This window comes from Poecilia mexicana, unplaced genomic scaffold (genome assembly GCF_051168715.1).
Source record: "Poecilia mexicana isolate PSO_F unplaced genomic scaffold, ASM5116871v1 scaffold_13, whole genome shotgun sequence".
Lineage (NCBI taxonomy): Eukaryota > Metazoa > Chordata > Actinopteri > Cyprinodontiformes > Poeciliidae > Poecilia > Poecilia mexicana.
Genome location: NW_028263382.1, coordinates 22,788,524 through 22,804,401, shown reverse-complemented (window position 1 = coordinate 22,804,401; position 15,878 = coordinate 22,788,524). Strand labels below are relative to the sequence as shown.

The 15,878-nt window shown below is 39.0% G+C and overlaps 1 protein-coding gene and 1 non-coding gene across 2 annotated transcripts in view; both read right to left on the bottom strand.

Annotated features, from left to right (window-relative positions):
- Nucleotides 1-15,878, bottom strand: part of arhgef17 (Rho guanine nucleotide exchange factor (GEF) 17) — an 85,854-nt gene that overhangs the window by 6,421 nt on the left and 63,555 nt on the right. Inside the window, exons 2-14 of the mRNA XM_088011890.1 lie at nt 12,142-12,219; nt 7,581-7,763; nt 3,214-3,330; nt 2,174-2,266; nt 1,897-2,073; nt 1,748-1,798; nt 1,531-1,640; nt 1,352-1,437; nt 1,117-1,235; nt 769-976; nt 461-534; nt 212-295; nt 21-124 (exon numbers count right to left, since the gene is read on the bottom strand). Coding sequence (XP_087868016.1) covers nt 21-124; nt 212-295; nt 461-534; nt 769-976; nt 1,117-1,235; nt 1,352-1,437; nt 1,531-1,640; nt 1,748-1,798; nt 1,897-2,073; nt 2,174-2,266; nt 3,214-3,330; nt 7,581-7,763; nt 12,142-12,219 — 1,484 coding nt within the window. The remainder of the gene's footprint in view (nt 1-20; nt 125-211; nt 296-460; nt 535-768; nt 977-1,116; nt 1,236-1,351; nt 1,438-1,530; nt 1,641-1,747; nt 1,799-1,896; nt 2,074-2,173; nt 2,267-3,213; nt 3,331-7,580; nt 7,764-12,141; nt 12,220-15,878) is intronic.
- trnam-cau (transfer RNA methionine (anticodon CAU)) lies at nt 5,592-5,664 on the bottom strand. The gene has a single exon. It is a non-coding gene; the product is annotated as a tRNA-Met (tRNA).

Sequence of the window (15,878 nt, the reverse complement as noted above, 5' to 3'; positions counted from 1 at the left end):
CTCATTAACTGTGCACCCACCTTCCTTTGAGTCCTGGAACCGCAGCGATACAAATGATCCTGGCCGAGCAGACGGCGATGCAGGCCTCCACCGTGGGCTCATCTTTGATATTCAACAAGCAAACCTGCAACGAAGACGTCACATCACTCAGAATGGCTGCAAATTGAATTTGCTATTCGTAATCGGGTAATCTTTAGCCATGTCCTCTTACCTGGCCTACATATCCATCACTGTTACACACCCAAACCTCACAGCCACTGTCGGGACAGCTGTGGCTGGGCGAGGCACATGAAAACTAGAAAAACAAACAAATCATAAATACATGTTTTTTTGTTTTTTTTTTTAGAACATGTTTCTTTTTCCCCTCATCATATGATTATTTGGTACAAGCAAAATCCAACAAACACACACAGCAATAGTTTGTTTTGTGTGTAAAAAAAGAAAAGAAAAAAAAACACACCTGCATCCCACTGCGGGTCTTCATAATAGGGATTGCCTTCAGGAACTCTGGGTCCCACTGGTCCTTGTTCATGGCTAAAAGCACACACAAAAAAATAATCAGGAAGATTTTAACACCACAAGTAGAGCGAGGCTGCTCCGATTCATGAAACACATGTAAAGTTTTCTTAGATTTTGCAAAATTGAAAGGAAATGTAGCTTCACAGCTACAGGTAGACATAAAAGTTTACTGAAAAGAATCTCATCCCCTTCGACCCGTTTCTTGTAGGACAGCATTTATTCGATCACATGATAGATTTCCTCACTGACCCAACTTCTTCTTGGCATCCTCAAAGGCCTGTTCAAAGCTCGACCGAGCGTCGGGCGAGCTGAACTCAAAAACGAAGGTGCTCTCAGCCGAGGCCGTTGTGAACTCCAGCTTTGTGGGCAAGAAGGTCATGCTAAAGGCCAAAGACTGTTTCTCAGAGAGCTCTTTGTGGACTGATGCCATCAGGTCTTTTATGACCTCATCTAGGGACTGAGAGGAGCAAATGAAAAGATGGAAGAGGTTAGATAGATTCGCTAGTTCCTCCTCCAGAGCTGGAGATAACTAATAGCAAATTCTATATTTTTCTAAACTTTCCAATCCAAACTCTGTACATGCACAGCCACATGTACCTGATGTGGGAAGCTCAGGGTCTCTGATAGTTTGCTGATCTGACCCAAAGTGCTGAGATCCTCATCTAATCGGGTAATCATCTTCTGGACGCTCTCTCTGTTGGTTGCCTGAGAAGAACCTTTAGGAGAAACATAAGAGACATTCAAACATTGGGTTACAAGTTTCTTTATCGTGCATGAAGTGAATTGATACAATAACACAAAAGAAAAAACTAAACAAATAAAAAAATCTTACTTTTCACCACCTCCACATCCTCCAAAGGAAGCTTCCACAAAAACTTGTATTTGCTGGAGGTATCTATCACACTGGCAGCAGAGTATCTGAAACAGAGGTCGCATTATTTTTTTTTGAACACCAGGGGGCAGTGTGGGCTTTAGAGACGTGCTGTGATGGCGCGCATGATTGTTGCATACAGGCTCATGGAGCTGCGCCTCAGCGAGCCAGACTTCCTCTTGAGGGTGGTGCAGATGATCAGATCGCTGAAGAGGAAGAGGGATCGGTCCTTCTTCCCCCCTACAGTCTTCTACACAGACACAGGAACAGCTCAGGTGATCTGAACCACATTCCTCCTGTAACGTTTGTTTGATACTACTGAATGCACCAGAAAAGAGTTTGCTACATTAATCTTACCGCCTCCATGACTATTTCCTGCCTCAAGAATTTCCTCTGTGGATTTAGAATCTGTCAAAGAAAAAAAAAAAAACAGCAATTAAACAAAAAAAGGCTAAATCGACGCAGAACAAGCTCAGGTTGGTAGATGTAAAGTCAAAACATCTCACATGTTCAACTCCCTCTATGTGAGCCTCAATCTCCTGGATAACCCTGGCCTCCCTCTCCGCCTCCTCAGCAGAGCGACGCCCCTTGTTGATTTTCTCTGCCAGTCGGTGGATGTTCTTCTGCGCGTCCAGCAGAAACAGATGATCTGGATGATCCTCTGGCGTGTGTTTCAACAAGTCCTTGAACAAGTAACAAAAAAAAAACATGAATCCCTCTTTATACCACCCGAGTGCAGCTGAAGTCTCACTTCTAGCTGTGTAGTGCAGACAAAGCGGTCACCTTAACCAGCAGCTCGTATCGAGGAATCCTCTGCACCGGCTTGATCATCAGGTCGCCCAGAGCCTGCTTCTCCTTGTTCTCACGCATGTTTTGCTTTTGGATTAGAGGGAGAGAGAGAGACGATCGACACACAGACACACACACACACACACACACACACACACACACACACACACACACACACACACACACACACACAAGAGAGCATCTAAGTGGTGAAATGGACTGAGGCCTTCCCTCCTGGTTAATGTGTTTGTGTTTCAGAGCTCCAGGTAAATTGGTGTTGATTGGAAATGGAGGCAGCTGGCCAGTATAAGACTAAAAGGCACACCACTTCCTGGAAGTCTCTCGCTCTTTTTTTTCTTCTTCTTCTTGCCAGCCAAATCTAATTAAAATAAATCTAATTCTAAGTTACACCCGTGTGTTGCTTCCCATTGTTTTTTGGTTTTGGTTTATGAGCCAGGCCATAACAGTAGCTTGAATTAATTTTTTAATGGGACAATATTGAGGACAACCCAGGGCATTAAATGCAGCACAGTGAAACCAGCAGAAATTTTGGTTGGCCGGAAAAACTACGACAATGTGAATGATTTGTTGGAAGGTTTATGATAATTGGACGAAGTGTTGAGCTTGTTTCTGAAAATAAAAACTGTTAGGCAAGAGTCCTGCTCGAGGTACTTTTAGGAATCCTGCCCATCTCTCTGAAGACACTCTAATTAGTGGACTACTGCAGGTAACATAAGTATTAAAATTTAAAACTCCCTAAAATCTGATCTGTGGTGAACTTCACAGCTTCACCACAAGATGGCGAACTGGTTCTACTGTCCACAAATTTGACTGCAGCGCCAGAGCAGACATGGTTAAAAGAAAATCTCACTTATTAACATACCTGCACTGAATAATTATCATTACAGTATGTTTCAGATGAGAGGTTTGATTGCCTAAGCAGAGAATTCAAAGTTTGAACTAATTTTCCTACAAACAAAGAGCAGCTGCTGACACATGTAAAAGAAACACCAGAAACTTGGTCAGACACTCACCTCCAGAAACTTGTGAAATGCTGGTTTGGCCTCCTTTGCGATCCTAACTGCATCTTTAGCATTGAGGAAATTGTCGATGTATGCTGAATACATATCAGCGAGAGCATCTTTGGAGAACTACAAGAAGAAATAAACAAACAAAAAAAAACCAAAAAAAAAAACACTGATTACCCGTTTAGGAACATCAGCCTGAAAATGATGTTTTAACTTTGAAATAAATGGGCAGTAATTTGAGCTCAATTTAAAATGAGGACAGAAATTTGGTGTTAGATTTAATCTCTGTACCAATAAATATGAAAAAAACAAAAAAACAAAACAAAAAAAACCACCAATACTAATAATAAAGCAACAAAAACAGGTTTACTTTCTTTTTTCCTCAACAAAAAACCCTTTCAGATTCTAAGATTTCAAACTGTAAGTGATTTAAGTTAATTACTTTTAAAAGAAAGGTCATTTTAAAATGCCACACTTGAAAATGTAGGTCTTTGACATTGCAAAATCAAGCAGGTTGTTATAAAAAACATAAAAACTTTTTTTTTATTGTTCTTCGTCCATTCATCCGTCCATTTTCTTTGCATCGTCGTCCCTAGTGGGGTCGGGACAAAGGTGCTGGTGCCTATTTCCAGCGAGACATTTCAGGCAAGAGGCGGGGGTTATTGTTCTCAATTTTCAAAAAAAAAAAAACTATTTTCAAAATCTCTATTTGCTTATAGGAATACTTCCATCTAGTTACAGGAAACACAAACCAGGGCAAACCTAAGACACGCCACATTTCCCGTAAGCTAAATTTGCCAGGTTTCTGAGAAAAAAACTAAATCCTTCAGTCAATCTATTTATCTTGTATTTTTCTGTCTCCTTCAATCACACACATGAACCCAGATGACTCAGCCTGACCTGATTTTCCCTCAAATGGTTGAAGACCAACATGGAGACAGAGAGATACAGAGAATGAGAGAGAGAGAGAGAGAGAGAGAGAGAGACAGAAAGAGATGGGGAGGGAGAGAGAGAGAGATACAGAAAGAGAGAGAGAGAGAGAGAGAGACAGAAAGAGATGGGGAGGGAGAGAGAGAGAGAGAGAGAGAGAGCTGGAATTGTAGCACCGATCTAAACAGAAGAGGAGGGCGTGGAGGGAGCTGTTATTTAACCCGATTACAGAGTAAACAGATTTTTGTCACTCTATCAAATACGAGTTGACATTTTCCTAATTATCTCAGATTTTCTGTTCCCAACCTTTCATGCCCGATGCCCTCTCCTCTTCAATTTGTCCGTTCTCTGACTTTGGGAACTCGCAAGCAACGTCAAAACAAAAGCCTGAGTTGTGGAGGACACATGAGGTAAAAAGGTGAAGTTCTTTCCAGTAGATTTTTTCCTCTAAGTATAGCTCCCTCTGATCTTTACTTAGCTTTAATTAAGAGTGTCCACTCGTCTAAATGTTAACAAGAAGATTAAACTGTGCACTGCCAGAGAGTCGATAACACAATGCCTTGTGTTTAACATTTTAATCCCCTGATGTTTGCACACTTAATACGGTCAGGGGAAAAAAAAAATAAGCACTGACTTTCAGATTCAAAACTTGTCTGGGCTGTGCATTTTTTTAATTAAAAGTTAGGGAAAAGTAAAATGGTTTTATTACTGCTTTATTTTTTCATTTAAGAGCAGAATTTGGGTGCTAAAAATGTGTTGATTCATACGTGTAACACTTTCTTTTTTTTTTTTTTTTACATGAGCTCTACATATTTCATACATTTTATGTTACAGAAATAATAGCCCTTAAAATGTCATCAAAATACAGCCACAAACTGCAATCAATTTAATTGAAATATTGTACAAAACAGCAACATAAAGTACTGTGTGTGGAAAACTGTGAAGAAGACTAAAATCCAAATTTTGAAATATATATATATATATATATATATATATATATATAGAAAATCATAATATTCTCAAAGAACAATAGTCATCATATGTTTATTTTAAGATTTCTGACAACTTCTTGACAGTATGATCAATGTATTGACAATTTGCCTAATTCTACAATAAAAGTAATCTTATCCAAGGAATTTAAATGATTAGATAAAATTATTCTATATAATCTAGACATTATTACAACAGTCCCAGCTTTTAAAGAGAATTTGAATTACTTACAAATGTACATTGAAATACAGAATGTGTTTACGTTTCTAAGGATTTGCAAAGTGAATAATCTGAAACAACTGAAGGATTACTGTCATACTATGTGATGACACTCCATAGCACATTTTCTGACGAGACAAAGCTGATTCTGACAGAGACACAAAGATAGACAGCACCAGAAAAATGAAAACGACTAGTGACTGAAGCAGCCGAAGGGTTAAAAAAAAAAAAAAAGAAAAGGAACTTGCCCCGTGTGAGGCTCGAACTCACGACCTTCAGATTATGAGACTGACGCGCTGCCTACTGCGCCAACGAGGCCTGCAGCACACTGCAGCCGCTTCCGTTTAGATAGTCGGGGGAAGGTGGTGTAACAGTGCCTGCTAGTGGGGGAGACATACCACCAACTACCTGCTATAGAGACTATTTCTCCATGTGGCTCCAGTTTTGCATTAGAAAGTATAAGAAATATTTGAGAAGCTTTAAAAAAAAGAGATCAGACAGTGTTTGAATTTCACATGTAATCGGTAAAATGCTCTTAAGTTACTTTTAATTGAATTTATCAAGGCTTTATAATCACTTCAAGTCTAAAAAAGGGGAAAAAAATCTAATGTAGAAACTAGAGATTTGTCTATGACATAATATATTTCTGCTTGCTAGTTCAGTATTTTTCTTTCCTGCCTTTTTCAAAGACCAAACGTAACATTTAGACCGACGCTGATCGTTTGGCAGAGTTTGTTTAACATCTAGGTCTAGAGCCATCATTAGGTCATGGGAAATTTTAAAAAGGGGCACAGAGCAAGTCACTAGAAAAAAAAAAACAGCGCTGAAATATTGCCACATGTGGTCCGCCCCTCTTTATTCCAGCTTCTCCTTGTTGGAAGAATTATTTGTCTTTTCAGGACAAACAATTTTACAAATGTAGTATGTTTAAATGCACATACTACATTTGTCTTAGCCACTAAAATTAAAATATTAATTACAGAAATTGAACACTGTATGAATTTTGACAGAAAAATCTACATTAACCAAACTAAAACACAGTTTTATGGAGGTTTAGTAAACAAACCAACAGCATCGTCTACATTTACTGAATCTCCTTGGTAAATGTGTTGATACTAAGTTGAAGTAGCATTGTATTACAGTGATAAAATCTGCAAAATCCAGTTTACAATTTCAGTACTTTTCTTTAGTGAGAATGAAGCTATAATTGCTTAAAATGAAATCACAGATGCCTCAGTCGGGTGAAGCTGTACAATTAATGCAGCTGAAGCTTTTTACTTAGATTTTAGGTTGACTTAGTATCTGTTTATATTGTTTTTGTCTTCATATTATCGTAAACAGGTTTTAAAAAGTTTTGTTTATTTTAAATTTCACATGAGATAATGTGCCAGAAAGAGCGATGACAACAAATGTGTGTACTTCGGGCGCGTCAAATGAAAAAAAATTTTCGACAATAAGTCTTTTTTTGTGACTCTTCTGCGAGAAAATAACTATCAGTCTAACAAATACAGCATGTAGTTCAGCCTCTATAAATGGACTGGGTAAAAAAAAAAAATGTTTTTCTCATTTTAAATGTTTATAAAGTGGCCACTGACACAAAATTCAAAACAGATGTGGGCCATAATCCAAGCAATCCACAAAGAAGTGAGGGCAGATATGTTCCCAGCTGAAGTTATAGGTAAACAACTGGAATGATAAAGGATATAGGTATCAAATATAATTGCAGAAATTAAATAAATATACAGTGCCAAAGTATGGCACAGAGTAGTGTGAATAGCAAAAGCAAAGATCCCGCCACAAAAAAAAAACAAATCTTACTATTGCAAATGGCATTGCTTACAGCTGCATTTCTAAACTTCCCAGTGTTACAGTACAATTCCTTGAACAGAGAAAGATACCTTTGGCTGCATCAGCAGGCCACTTGTAATGTGGGTAGGGTGCAAGAAACACTGATCATCAGTCAGCTCATTTATGCTTAAAACTGGGAATTTTAGAACATCTATATTTGCTAAATTGGTGCATCACTTATAATTTAAGAGAGCACAGCTGAGAGGTACTTAAAAAATGTTAAGAAAGGGGGGAAAAAAACAGGAAAAAAACTGCAGATTCACACAGTTACATCTCAGATTTGTAGCAAGGCTCCTAATAGTGGAAATTAAAAATTCACCTGTGATCTTGAAAATGTCAATCCAGCCAATTTAAACTTCTCATCCATAACTTTTAGCTCCACTTACTGAGTGGATGAGGAGGTGTCCCACCGTCTGCCTGTCGTGCCATTGGCCGACACAGCCTGCAACCTGCTCCAAGAACTGTTCGTGATGCTCCAGGATCTCTGGGATCTGATAAAACATCTCGTCCACCAGCAGGGGGTCCACGATGGAGCTGCCGTCTGGTTGTTTCAGAGGACGCATGTAGCCCTGATGGAAGAAAAACAAGGGCAACTCAGCAACTGAACAGTTTTAGATAAATTAAGGAGGCAGCTTTAATAAAGATTTGATATGGATCCAATTTCCAACTTATATGAAAGTTTTTGATTTAAAAAAAAAAAAAGAAAAAAGTGAAATTGGATTTGTGTTGTACTGAACCCATTAGGACATGGGGAACATTTTTTTTTGTTACCTTGCAAAACTTTTGCGTTCCCTCGCAATATTTGCTAGTCTATATTGTATACATAGTCACAAATGTCAATTTAAAATTTCAAATATGTACACTTTTAAAAATCCTCAGTGAAAATGTGTTTATTATTAACTCTTTCATAGAAACATTTTTATTGAAAATCAATTTATTCACTGCATGTTAATGTCCGTTTGTGTAAGTTCGAGATGGAAACGGCCCTTTAAACAGTTCAGATTACCAACACAAAAGAGACACAACCAAAACTGTCAGATAACTTATTACCCTGCGATAATAACTCAGAAAGAGTCCAAATAGTTTGGATGTTTGTTTTTTTTTTTTCTTTCTTTCCTACTTATGGAAAGTTGCTGTTTATATATCATGAGTTTGTGGTGATTTTTCTAAAGAAAAAGATATAAAACTTCAGATATTAAACAAAGAGATATTAACATGGATAAACCTTATGATAACCTTATATTGAAGCAGAAAATACGATGGCCACCATAAGAAAGGCTTAAGGTAATCAGTTATGCCACATGAACTGATCAGTAAATTATTGCGAGGGAACGTAAAAGTATTGTGGGGGAAATAAACATCCTCCATGTCCCGTAGGGGGCGCCGCAGTGTTGGGTACACAGTCACAAAAACCAAAAACCAAAACCAGAAACGAGTAATATGGGGAAAGTTGTCGGATTTAGGCCACTGTTGAAAGAAGTGTGAACATAATCTTAATGTCTGCGTTCCTCTGCAGGAATAGCATGTTCACTATGATGTGCACTAAGCTTTATTCTGTGTGCTATTCGAGAACCACTGTTTTATAGAGATTAAAATAAATACAGGGAGACTGTGCTTACTGGTAAGGTGAGTTTTAAAAGCAATCTGCTGCGGTGCATTTTATTTAAGAGTGTGAGAGTAAAAGGAGGCTTGAATGCAAATACATGTCGCATGTTTCCATTTGACATTCGCAACAACGAAAACCGTGTATCCTGCTCCTCGGTTATGTGCTACTTTTTATCGCTCCATCATATAAAGTCGTCCTCCAATGTCATAAAATGTAGAAAACGTCCTGGGAATTAAATTTATACCCCATTGAAAGGCATTGTAGCTCAATGAGTGGGATGCTCATGTGAAGACAGGTGTCATGACACGCAGCTAAAGGTTCACAAATCCCCCTAAAACTGTCTGGTTCTGAGGCAGCAATAAACACCAACTCAGCTCAGAGTTAGATAGTCAGCTCAGCAGGACCTGCAAGATCCCAAATAAACAATGTTTGTACCTCTGCTGTGATCTCCGTTGTTTTGTTTTCTGGGATCAGCTTTTCCTATTTCCCACCACCGTTCTTCCAGCACACCAGCACTGGGCATAAGCCACAGGGTGCTTTCATTCGGTTTTAACAGATCGATGGGCTAAATCTGCTGTTTGTTAAACCGGGAGATTGTTATGGCGAGCCCCCCACCATCCACACATAAACTGATTCGTGTCTCTATTTCTCCGCATCAGCGTGATCTTCACTGAATCTGAACGATTCGGTTTGCACAAGATGCGGAATCCGCATTAAGATTATTGCAGTTTTACTGACTCAAATGGATTACAGTAGGAAAGGTTTGCTGTACTAAACACTGGGTTTTATTTCGTGAAGGTTTGAACAGCCACATGACGAGAAGTTCTGACTTTTGTTGTCGGGACTGCTAAGCATTTGAGCTGTGGACTGAGAAAACCCCTCCACAACTAAACTACCCTGAAGTTTTATCTGAATTCCTTTTAATATTGTTGCCTTTTCTTTGTCTCCCAGTTTTATTGATTGTGGGGTTAAAACTGGGCTCGAGTCAGACACCATAACTCCAGCAGTGAGACGCATGCTGTGAACCAGTAAACATGAGGGAATTTAGGAAATTCAATTTAAGCAGAAGTGGACTCAGCCGGATATGACCTCCAGGCACCACAAACAGAAACCGGACCTTATAGCTTATGACCAAGACAATCTGGAGTTTACGCCATTTGAAATGTAGACAGGACTGAGATTTTGTCAATGCAGCACTGATTCAGCTTGTGCTTTTATTAAGTGCAACATAAGATCTCAGTATTTTTTTTAATCTCCAGATACTATAAAGAAAAAAAAGATGAAGCTGTGCGGCCTTTAACTAGGTTGTTTTGAATCGTGTTGTGAATTACGTAATCTTATGTAAGATAGGTTTAGCGCACGTCTATCTTTAACTGTTTAATAAAACAAACCGTGAAGTTTGCTTCACCATTTGATTCTTTTTCATATTTCATATTTGTGTCAACATTTCCCTTATACAGATGTCATATTTCTCAAGAAAAATTCAAGTGCATGTTGCTGGGTCAGTTCTAGCTTTAAAGCTAATTAGCAGTCTGCAACCTATCATCATAATAGATCAAAATAAACTGATAATGTTAAACAAAGTAGTTAACAACAAGTATGTGAACAAAATTTTCACGCAAAAACAATTTTTCAGAGACCACAGAAAGAAAACTTGTGCTGAAAAATAAAAGTAATTCACTTATTAACCCATGCGCGCTCCAGCATTCATTTACACCTCCGAAAGTACTGCTTAATGCATTTCATTTGGGAGTTAGGAGCAGCTATGTCAGAGCAGACATCTGATCCAATCATGGCTAACCACATTACTCAAACTAAATACGCTATGCACAAAAAGTTTTCCAAAAAAGTCCCAAATGAAGAAGGTTCGATTTGAGTCCTGGCCGGTGGTGCTGCAGAGCGGCCTAAGCTGGAGCACATCAGAAGCCCTCCCTCAAGGATCTGCACTCTGCAGTCTCCGTGGTAACGCATCTTTTTCCCAGTGTCGTCATGGGAACACAGCTGAGGATTATTCACTTTGTGGCCACACACAAACTCAGAAATACATGAGCAAGAAGAGCGCAGTCAGTGTGCATGTGGGATGTAACATGTTCCTACAAAAACAACTCTCACACACACACACACACACACACACACACACGCACACACACACACACTGCAGGGAGCTTAAACAAACATATACAACAAACAGCGATGGGCTGCTCAACCAAGTGGTTGCAGTTTGTACTTGAATCTGTGTGTGTAACTGTGCTACAGGGAGAGACAGATCATACTGCTGAAGATTTGGGGTAAAGGTTAGTTAGTGGGTAAAGCACAGACAGGTATGGGAAATATAAGGAGAGTGGATGTGTGTGTATATAATATATATATATATATATATATATATATATATATATATATATATATATATATATATATATATATATATATATATATAATAAAATACGCTTATAAATCTCATTTAAAAAGATATTTTAATATTATAATTACAATTATATTATTGTATTATTACAATATTATGGTATGGTAATAATAATACCATACAATAATATGGTATTATTATTAACTGATCAGTAATGTAAAGACATCTTTGAACTGGATTAAGACATTTTATGGTCTCAACTCTCTGAAAAACCGTCTGAGCGGCACTGGATCACAAAAATGCTGGAAAGTGTGTTTTAAATTTAAAAGGCTGTTATGATTTTACTTCTCTGGTTTTCCAGACGTCCTACTGCGTGCGTGCGTGCGTGCGTGCGTGCGTGCGTGCGTGTGCGTTTATTTGTAATACCTTGTGGGGACGATTTTCCTGACATATACTACGTTGTGGGGACCAATCGCTCCTTGTGGGGACCGGAGCCTGGTCCCCACAAGGGGAAACCCTGTTTTTGGGTCAGGGGTCAGAGTTAGGGCTAAGGTATGAATTGAGTTTTGGATAGGGTTAGGGTTAGGGTTAGGTATGTGATGGTTAGGATTAGGAAAAGGGTAAAGGTAAGGTTTAGGCTGTAGAAATGAATGGAAGTCAATGGAAAGTCCCCACAAAGATAGCAAAACAAACGTGTGTGTGTGTGTGTGTGCGTGTGTGTGTGTGTGTGGGCAGATACTGCTGATGACAGGGAGTTGTGATAAGGTTAGCAGATAATCCTGGCCTAATGAATGACAGTAAGTGGATTACATAACACCTTTGCTACCTACATTTGTTATTCATCGCCTCAGCGCTCTGAGTTTACAAGCCGGTTGGTAGTTTTTTGCCTTCTGTGTGCACAGATAATGTGCGTCTGAGAACAACGCTCGCTTATGAGGGGAGAAATATCAGCAGATGAGTGAGTGTTTGAGTGTGTCACCTGAATAAGAGTGCGTAGAGACTCAACATATGACTGCTCTGTGTCCAGGAGGGTCATCATTACATGCTTTCTCATGTCCTACAAAGACAAAGAGACAAGGTGAATAAATGAAGATTAGTCATTGCATTCATTTCTTACAAACACAATTAATGCTGATTTATGTAACTGTAACCTTCAATGTAGAATATAAAACATGAGGGAACACAAACAGTGGCATGTAGACACATTCTTCCATATCATAAGGAACTGATGTTAAAATATTCCTAAATGTGCAAAAACTAGTAAATCTGTAAAATATAACTTAAAAATGTGAAAGGACTTTTAGATATCCAAATGTTCAAACAACACTTAAGAAATATCCATCAGTGTCACCTGATTCTTGTGAGCTGTTTTTGTAACTTAAGCAAATTAATCTTCTTCCTGCTAGATATATATAAGATGAATACTTTGCTATTTCTTGCAGACTTCATGGCGGAAAAGTTATAGCAAGAATACAGATGCACAGCAAGCACACACACAAAAAAACTCTCCAGATTAGAGGTGACAAAAGTCATAAAATGCCCACGAGAAAACCTGACTCAGCTAAACACTCTTGCCGTGACTCAAGACGATATGTGGATGTGACCTAACAGCCTGTTCCAACATACTGACATCAGGAAGGAAACAAAAATAACAAAGTGCAAGGATAAGAAAAAGAAATGCAGGAAGTTCTTCCACAGAGCAAGAAACATCAAGATGACAACATACCTTCCCTATTAATTTTGCATATTATATTAAAAATATACTTCTTCTGACAAAATGCTGCTACATTTCAATTGCTTTCCTATGTATATATAAATCGACCATATTGTGAGATTCCCATCCCATCAATTTCTATCCATAATTAATTGTAACCTAATATAAGAGTCCTGTTGAAAATAATTCTAATGTTTTATTTTGTATTGCAAGTCAACCTTAAAAATACTGTGTGTGATATAAATATAAATGAACACTTTCCCACTGATAAACATGGTAGTCGTAGCATCATGCTGGAGGAATACTTCTTGCCAGCAAGACATAGGAACTTGGTCAGAGTTGATTTTAATGTAGATATTGTTAAACACGTGGAAATCCAATAAGGAAACGTGGTAGATCTGAAGCTTAAGGCAGAGACTGAGACTCCATTTGGACTTACAACAGAGAAACAAAGAAACGGTTCATATCAAAGCTTTAAATCCAGACCAACATATGTTAGGGAAAGTGTAGCAAGACTTAAAGTGTTGTTAGCTAATGTTTTCAGTTCAATCCGAATAAATTTGAGCTATTTTGCAAAAGCCGGCCAGAAATCGCAGTCGCTACATGTGCAAAGTTAGTAGTAGTCTTGCCCCAGAAGACTTGCACCTCAGTAGATAACCCACTTAAAGACACAGCAAGGACAATGTGGTCAAATTTGATGACCTAACCTGTCAAAACTTGATAACAAACCATTTTCTATGTCCTAGATCAGCTATTAAGAAACGATGGCTTGCTGGAGGCATGAACTCTGCTGAAGTTTTAAATTGAACACAATTGCAAATATTTGGCTGTGGAATATGTAATGCGCGAGCTCAATGAAGTTTAACGGAAAATTTGTGCACTGTGAACAACACCGTGGGGAGTGAGGCTACATCATCTTTGCCAGGCAATAAAATGTCTTGCACGTTCCTCTTGTTGCGATTTTAATTGGTCAATGTTTGGAAGCATGGCCAGTACAGACTGAATGGCTTTGTTCACTTCCTCCGCTGCCATTCCCAAACATCAAACCTACTAAAGGCAGACTACGGTTCAAAAACAATGCAGAAAATCAACATCAATCATTCACAACTCCTTCTGTTCGCTGACTGGCCTGGTTGAAATTCAATTGAAGAAATCCAACTCAATGGCAGAAATCCTAGACGGCGTGAGGAAGAGAGATGAGAATGCATAGAAAGGCAATGGCCAAACTAAAGGAAAACTAACAGGAACTGTACTTGTGCTTCTCAATCACAGATAACATGTAAATGCTCTAATCCAGGGGTGTCAAACTCAATTTCACCGAGGGCCACTTCAGCATATTGGCCACCCTCAAAGGGCCACATTGACGGTACAAATCAGGAGTGCCCAGTTGCAGTCCTTCAGACTGCAACTTTTAGATGCATCCCTGCTAAAACACACCCCAGGCAAAAGGTTGACTTCCCTCATTAGCAGCAACTCAGTTCTGTAGAGCCTTATAATGAGTAAATGATCCAGGTGTGTTAGAGAAGGAACGCATCTAAAGTTGCAGATGGTAGCTCTGGAAAACTAGACTTGGGCACCCCTAGCATAAAATGTATGAAAATACAATGTTAAAAATAAATTGAACACGTCATATTGTTAAATAACTCTTTGGAGCTTCTGGTTAGGAAGCGCATTACAAACCTTTGGTTGAAATGGCACGTTAAATTCAAGTCTCCATTACAGACCAGAGAAAACTAAAGAGAATGCAACTTTGTGTTAATCCATTTGAGGAGCAGGCAGTTTATCTTGAGGAAATAAATGACGATGCAAAAGTTAATTAGATTGTAACATGCGCAGTGCGCTGCTCAACCACTGCGGAGGCAGTTACGTTACGCCACTGCGAAGAATTAAAAACCGCTGGGAGAAACTCATCCAGCGGATTTAACAAATGGAGCCTTCTGGGTTCACGTTACCCAGGAGAGCGGCGCTCTGGAGGAGCTGCAGACGTGACATCTGTCCGTTTCGGAGAAGCGAAAAAAAAAAAAAATCCTTAAAGCGCACACCGGACCCCGCAGGGTAAAACACTCAGAGTTCAGTTGATCTGTTTGGATCAGACAGATCCAACTGACTGATGAATTAGCGCAGATTTTTCTGCAGATTTGAACTAGGAGGAAGTTGTTCAGACCCCAGCGGGTGAAGTGATGCTAATTTAAGTGAAGTCGCTTAATTTAATTTATTAAAAGTTATTGGGGCCTCAGTCAGTGGTTTTTTTGTCACTACGGAGAAAAATGTAGATGCATTTATCTGTTTAATTTGTGATGGGATCAGGATTCACGGTGAATATTCACTAAACCGCATAAAATGCGGCTAAATAGCCGATGTTAATATGATTATAATTTCACGGATAAAAATAGTACAGGGCCAATTTTTTTTTTTTTATGTTGTCGGTCAAGATAACGGATAACAAAAAAAGTCTAGCGCCACCTGCCGCCCTGACACCAACTCACACACATCTTCATTCACAGTCTTACTTGTAAATCGATTTTTCTTTTCTTGGACGTTTTCATGTTAGCTTGTCGAAGTCTCAGTTTTATTCGCTGGTAAAATCAATAAGCAGCTTAAGGTGACTCTGCTGCTCTCTAGTGGCGAGAAGCCGTAATGTTGGCTGGTAACAATCGGAATGCATTATGGGAGATGTAGTTTGTCGTCAATTCGTGCTCAAAACCTATTTTAAGTCAATCATGGACCTATAAAACGCTGGGGGGCCACATAAAATGACATTGCGGGCCACATGTGGCCCGCGGGCCTTGAGTTTGACACATGTGCTCTAATCTGTCAATAATCTGCTTTGATGAATACAATTGTGTTACTTCTGCCATTTAATTTTGTGGCTATTTGGCAGCAACAACAAGTGGAGAGGTAGTGTGTGTGTGTTTTAAGGGGTAGGAGTGTGAGGGGGGTGGGAGGTTGAGGGATATGAGGAACATGTCAGATATATAATCTGGGGGGTTCTCATGGGAGGT